Source organism: Acanthaster planci, linkage group LG18 (genome assembly GCF_054643075.1).
Source record: "Acanthaster planci isolate LZ-2023a linkage group LG18, COTS_SCS, whole genome shotgun sequence".
Lineage (NCBI taxonomy): Eukaryota > Metazoa > Echinodermata > Asteroidea > Valvatida > Acanthasteridae > Acanthaster > Acanthaster planci.
The window spans coordinates 2,491,968-2,498,858 of record NC_141794.1 but is presented as its reverse complement, the minus strand read 5'-3'; the positions used below and the strand labels follow the sequence as shown (position 1 = coordinate 2,498,858).

The 6,891-nt window shown below is 47.3% G+C and overlaps 1 protein-coding gene across 9 annotated transcripts in view; it reads right to left on the bottom strand.

Moving 5' to 3' along the window:
* Positions 1-22: 22 nt before the first annotated feature.
* Positions 23-6,891, bottom strand: part of LOC110978520 (transcription factor AP-2-epsilon-like) — a 163,558-nt gene continuing 156,689 nt past the window's right edge. For 4 of the 9 annotated variants that reach the window (XM_087148396.1, XM_087148395.1, XM_087148394.1 and 1 more), the window contains one exon: positions 25-1,727. In XM_087148396.1, coding sequence (XP_087004522.1) covers positions 1,523-1,727 — 205 coding nt within the window. In that variant the 3' untranslated portion in view covers positions 25-1,522. Of the gene's footprint in view, positions 1,728-6,891 lie in introns of all 9 variants that reach the window. The other 5 variants (XM_087148390.1, XM_087148391.1, XM_087148397.1 and 2 more) reach the window with 3 other exon arrangements.

Sequence of the window (6,891 nt, the reverse complement as noted above, 5' to 3'; positions counted from 1 at the left end):
GATGGGATGTCGGAACGCGTATAGCCCCCAGAATTATGGGGGTAAATGTGAAAGGCCCTAGAATGGATGGAGTAGGGGATGATTGGTGAAGCATTCCTAATTGAAGACTTTCTTAGCTGGAGGGGCTAACGAATTACAGATGCAAGATTCCAAACAGCAAAGGAGAACTACTGTTCCAAAGATAATTAAATTAGGTTATCATGTTAAAGGCTCCTGCAGTTGCTCTACACACGGTTTTGAGGAAATTGTATTCTGTATAAGTCATGACACGTTATTCTGACAGCAAGCCTAACTATACCTTGCAAAGGGCTATTAATTGAGACGAAACGAAGGTTTGAGCTTTCATGAAGTCAGGATGAGAAACTGACAACATGTTTTTATGTTCCAGATTTACAAATGAGCCAACACCCGTCCAAATATGTGGCGATTTTGGTCTTGTTTTACAAGTTCAACATTATACATGGAAAATGGACATTATTATGTGAGAGAGCAGTGGAGTTTATCTTGTACGAGTTTAATGAACTTTTTGTTCACTTGAAGTAGGGTAGAGATGAAATAACAACGCTCTTCACGTAGATTTCATGCTCCACAATGGTATGGGCGTTTGTATTTGCCCACTGGAAGTTATTGTTTACAATGTGTCACTTTTTGTCGGTCCAGAGATATCCGAGACAAGCCATACTTTTCCATTCATGGTGGATCTAATAACGGCGAATTGTACTGTCAGTGCACGCTGCCTCCCCGTACGCCTTCTTGCACTTTTATCTTCAGGTGCATTTAGGATAGTCGTGCCGTGACCAGAGAACCGTGCGTTTCCGGACTCAAATGAGCCCGTAGCATCGCACGCCGGACGCCGGTAAATGGTAGGCGAGGCGACGCCCGTCGAACGATGTCTCGGGCGAGATTGCAGGAAGCCAGTATCGATGAGTTTGGACGTGGACACAACTCCGGCCCGTGCCGGCTCGCCGCGTTAACCGATCACACACGCCACAAGTCAAGGCTAGCAGACAATCGAACATAGGAGGCGAGAGTGCAGCAGGCCGGTCCATGGTCGGTCCATTAAATACGTCACCAGGAGCGTTTCCCGCCGTGACTCTGTCACACACGCACACGCGCGACCCCCACCATATAATACAAACGACAGAGGCACTCAGAATGCGCAGTCAAGGTCACTCGTTCGTCGGTTGACTTGAAAATTAGCTGTGTATCTTGCAAAATGGCGAGGAGTGGAAGTCACGGCCGAGTGCCCCCTTGATGTCGGACTCAGCCGAAATCAATGGTTAATCTACCCGCAATCATACCGGCGCGTGGCGGCTCGCTGCCTGATGTCTGCCGCCCCTTCACTTCAAGTTAATTACACGTTGAACTAAACCACGTGTAGAACAGCTTCGATTTGAAATCGCATTCCTTTTTTTAGAATTGGCAATATCCAGTATAGGGTTTCAGAATTTCCATTGTTTGAACTTTACTCAAAACACTCCAATGCCCCCAACCACCAAAAAAAGAAAATGTGCTTCAACATTTAATGCGTATTTGAAGTTATAGAGGTGAATATAACAAGTTCTGGGATACAGATGAGTTCATTTATGGAAAACGTAATCGGCTTACCTTCAACTAATGACGTAAACAAAGTAACATTAGCGGCTTTTCTCCTTCCAGCGGGGAGATTCAAGCCAATTTTTTCTAGTCTTTCCCTCAGATATCTTCCTCCGTTCTTAGACTTTGCCCTGGGGAGAAAAAACATGTTGTTTAGCATTTAAAATTCAAAGAGATCATGGAAATGCAATGAGTAGATTCGTTGATAGTGCACGGGTCAGAGGTACGCGTACTTTGAATAACAAAACAGAGGGGAACTTCAAGTAAGGTCTGGAGCAGGGGTGGGCGGGGCAAGAGCAGATTTCTCAGTTGATGGGGGAGGTGATGCTTCGAAACAAGGAGACAGAGGAGTTGTAAGACAAGACAAACACGGAGCCGAGCCGGGATGAAGGATGGGGGCCTAAGGAGAGACGAGTCAGGCAGGTGTTTTGGGTTATCCACTCATCATCCTCGGAAAATTCGATCATGATGATGCCGACGATGCCGTGGCCCGATGATGAGTTGGGGTTTTATTTAGGGGGGGGGGTCTACTGGGAGTGCAAGGGAACGGAGTGCTGGCTTTGCACAGAGGGAAAGAGAGAGAGAGAGATTCATCAGTAACACCAAGCAGGTGGTTGGCACCGCGGACAGACGGTAGGTGCCGGAAGCATCCCGATCGGATTGACAGCCGGTGATGTATCGCCCGGCTCGCTTCGCCCCTCGGCCAACGGTCTAGAGTACACCTAGGAGGGTGAAGCCTGACGATTAAGAGGATATCAGTAAACTTATCAATCATTCTCTCCTTGCTTTTTCTCGCCTCTCTTTGGTTTTCCTGTTATTCCCACCTTGGGGTGGCCTTTTTTTTTTCTCTTGTTCTTATGATACGCTGAGCCAGAGGGCACGCATGTTCGCTGCCTGGTTCATGCTTAAGATTAAGATATACGCCTGCGCGGATATACAGATACCCAGTGCGGGATTTAATTGCTAATTCCGTTTAATTACAAGCCTGGTGATTTATTTCTGATCAGGCTACGAGAAGGGGGACTCCGCAGATGGAAAAGAAGCGGGTTGGAAGGAAACCAGGAGGGTTGAGATTAGAAGGGGGGAATAACCACTACTGCCCCGTGATTACAGAGGAATAGAGGCGGGGTCTCGACTGACAGCGGGCGTTGAGTCCGCGATCTTACCACTAGTCCCTATGATCTAAGACCGCGAAATAATTATCTCCAGGTCTTAAGAAGATGTCAGGGCTCAGGGAATTGCCAAGAAGAGATAAGTGCATCCAGAGCCTGGGTAGAAACTAACAATATCCAAAATTCGCATAAATTGGCAAAGACTATAACATAAACAAGACAAAGTAAGGCAAGCGATGTCATGTTAAATTTGCTCCGTCACCTGCACCCAATAGGTGTTCTATCCATCGTTACTTTAATCCATCGAGCTGTCGAAGCAGCGTAACTGGCGGCGGAAAAGTACTAAAAAAAATCAGAGTGCCAACATTTCGAGTCAAGAGCAACTATTTCTCCAGACACAATTATTCGGAATTGTTGAGAGATTTGGGAGTTGGTTCACTAAAAGGAAATGATTTCACATTAAAAAATGACTGCCAAAATGAACTTTCTTGTTAAATTGAAGAAAACCTGCTACACTGAGTTATACGGTTGCACATAAACATAATTTAAATTCCCCAGACTAAGACACTGTTGCTATACCTTGGGGTTCAGAGGGCTATACATATATATCTCGGTTCAGGGAAAGCTGGGGGACCACCATCTCTGGAATGGACCTTAGTTCCTTAGTGCCCTTTGAATCCATTGAAAACAGTGTATTATTGCCAGGCGTCTCTTGTGTAACTTAGCAAACGTTTGCCCCGAATAACGGAGGTATAGCCACAGTGTCTTAGTATGGAGAACTACATTTGTTATGCTCACGTGAATTTAAAGAATTCAGGCAACAGATTTTAATCAAATTTAACTCGCAAAAGGGCTTCTTGACATCTGTCTCTCTTTATTAACTTCTAAGTCACAGGAGAAAAAGAATACATTGAGCAAAATCAAATTAACTTGGCGAAAGGGAACAGTTCACGCCTCCAACCGAGCATTCAACCTCGTCCCGAGAACACTTCACTGCTGTTTAATACAAAGCGTCCAGTTATGAAATGAAAGACGGCAGTCCCCGGAGACTGGCCGACCCTCGTCAGCAAGTCCGGAACCAGACTTGATCCATCTCCCCTCGTAATTCAACATGACTCGAGTGATGTAGGATTACCGAGGGGGGGTTCAGGTTTGATGAGAGTAGGGTGATGCGAACGGCACATGAAATGGGTAATTACGACTGTAACAAGCGCTGGCCAATTGGCAGGGGGTTGATGTGGAGCCCATGCGGTACCCGTCAACGCTAATTTAGGTGAAACTTCGCATGACGGAGGAGAGTCTGTTTAAATTCACAGAAGAGATCAAACTTGGATTTCATTGCGACAAGTCTTGCTGATTGAAATCTTAGCTTCAAAAAAGCTTGCTTGTAACACATTCGGACAAGAAAACGTTCCCCGTTGAAATCGCATGTTGCCGAGTAGGCCGGACTTTTAACTCCAAACAGTCACAAAAGAAAAGTGGAACCGAAGTGGACGGGTCTGTCAAAGCGACACAAAGGGATCTTTGAATAGCGCCCTCACATGGCCAATCTATTCTCAAGACCGAAACGGGGTGACGACAGAAAATCAAGCCGAAACGGTGCATTGATTCGTTGGTCATTCGCCAGCAATGTGTCTCTCGGTAAGGAGAGCATGTAAGAGCAAAGAGCAACTGAACGAACATTTGTGAAGTAAAATATGGGATATATATTGTTTAAAAAAACAAAGAAAGGAATTTTGACAACAGTGGCTACAAGGAAAACTTTGGCAGTGTTTTAGCGGCCACCGGCCCAGTCTAGGTGTAATAAGTGCTGTGCTGTGTACCTTTCTGAGTTATCAACCTCGCTGTGGGACACGGTATTTACACAGATGTGGAGCTATCGCTTAACAGGTCAATCTGAACAGAGTGACCAAAAAAAAAAAAACCTGGCCACTGCTCCGCAGGTCCCCGCCCGAGCCCCGAATTCTTGGCCCGCATGGGGTCTCTTCGAGCCTCGTCCGGGCCGTGATGAGGGGGAAGCCAGCTTACAGACCGAACCCATACCCTTCGATATCACCGACCGTCAATCGAAACGGACTGGCAGCGTGCCTCGCCCTCTTTTGACCGGGCAGCTGTGATCGAATCTCGGGCAGGGCCGGCTCCCCCACTGCTCGGTAATTGGCCGAGGAGCGCGCGGAACAACCGATACAGTGTGTAAAATGCACGCGGCCGGGATCCACAGCTCAATTTACTATTCCGATCGTGAGCTGGAATTCCACCGTTCTGGTCCTGTCGTTCTCGTTTGCACCATACTCGTAAGATTCAATCGGTGCCCTGATCTGATCACTCCAACATCGACACCACATTTGAGGCAGAGAAAAAAACGCAAGATCGACTTTTGGAATTCGCGGTATTTCTCTCGGTAGAATCTTCACACTGACTCACACTCCTGAAGTTGTCCCAAATGGAATTTGTACAAGGAAAATAGAGAGCGTGGTGGGGGAATCTTAGACTTAAATTGTTTGGGATCGGACACCAATGTAAACAGCACGCTGGGCATTTTACTTACACACCTCGGGTATTTTGTTCACCGATGCAGGCATGTGTAGGCGAGTCAAGGCGCACGGGAAGCCGCAATACGTAGATGCAATTACCCATATCCACCCTAGAGGGAAAACTGCCAAGTTAAAAAAAAAATGATAAAGAGGACCTCTCTAAATGGAGGCACGTCTGAAACAATACCGGAGGACAGGTGTATTCCAGTCTGGCTCACGGACCAACAGGTGAACACAGCTGTGGTTGGCGCCGACGAGGCCGGGGCTTAGCAGGGTCATACGAGCGGTCAAGGACCTCGGCATACGATGATCTCATCAGTCACGTGACTCCCCTGGCCAATATTGTGCAAGAATTCTGCTTTACAGCCGCTGTAACGGTTATGGAGCAAATGAATTCAATACCAATTCTGTCCAGCAAAATGCATTTCAGAGAAACAAACTTTTGAGGACATAACATGTCTTGTTTTGAGACGGCTATGCAGAGGTGAAATTCCGCTGTCTGCGTGAACGGTGTCCTAGTTAACTAATTGAATCTGCCGTGCCGCCCGAGCCACTAAAGTGACCGGGTAACATCACCCCCGTGTCCACGCTGTTTCTGCCGCGATTACCCTCCTCAGTTTCAAGACCAAGGCGGGGTTCAACGATCGATCGACCGGCCACGCCAGAAAAATCCGTAACCGTAAACCTCCCGAATTCTGCCCAGGATTCGGTTTTCTAGAGGGAATAGTATCCCTTCAAAGAGGTCCCTGAACCGCCCCCGTCTACAAGTTATCCAATACCAGCAGGCCCTATTTGGTTGATGTTGTGATTACAACGTCACACCTCTCGGTAGATTTAGCTGAACTGTTTTTTTTTTTTTTTTTTTTTTTTTACCCGTCTGTTTTGAAATCATCAGTCATCGTATGCGAATGCATCCCGCCTTCCCGAAGTAGAAGACAGGGTCAATGACCGAGGAGAAGTCACACTTGAAATGACTTGCCTGACAGAACCAATTGGCCCGCCGAACTAAAGCAAGACAGCAGGAAATGTGGTAATGCAAACTCAATTCTGGCAGAGCAAAATTAGGTTAAGAGTTTCAAACCTCTCGCAATTGGCGTTGATTGCATTATTGTCTCACCAGAAATCCCACGCAACCTTTACTTTACACCGTATCGCCTGCACTGCAACGTCTCTGCCATTTTGAAAGATAAAGTCCATGAGGCAGTGCTCCAGTAGACTGGAAAAGTGCAAACAGAAATCGGCGATACCCTCCCCCCCCCAAAAAAAAATGAGGTCCAAGAACAAGTTGAGTAGACTTCTGAGATGTATTTCTTTGAGATGCCCTGGGGGAGCGAGACATTTCCTCGAGGCACCAATGCCCAAGAGTCAAGCACTTGGAGCCAGGCAAGGGTGACATGCTACTCTTCAGAAAACACTCCAAACGGGGTCTGTTCCTCCCCTCCCCCAGTTTGTAACGCGAGCCTCGCCTGTGAGCGGGGGACGAGGGTGGTACGCCTCGCCGGCTCCTAACGAAGTATGGCAGAACGAATTCAGCCGCTGAGTGAGCCCTGATCGGCTTCATTCTGGCATGCAGATGCGCAGCGAGTGAAAGACTCCCCCCCCCCAACACTCGACTGAACTGCCCAGACTTGTGGAAGAGAGCTCGAGTT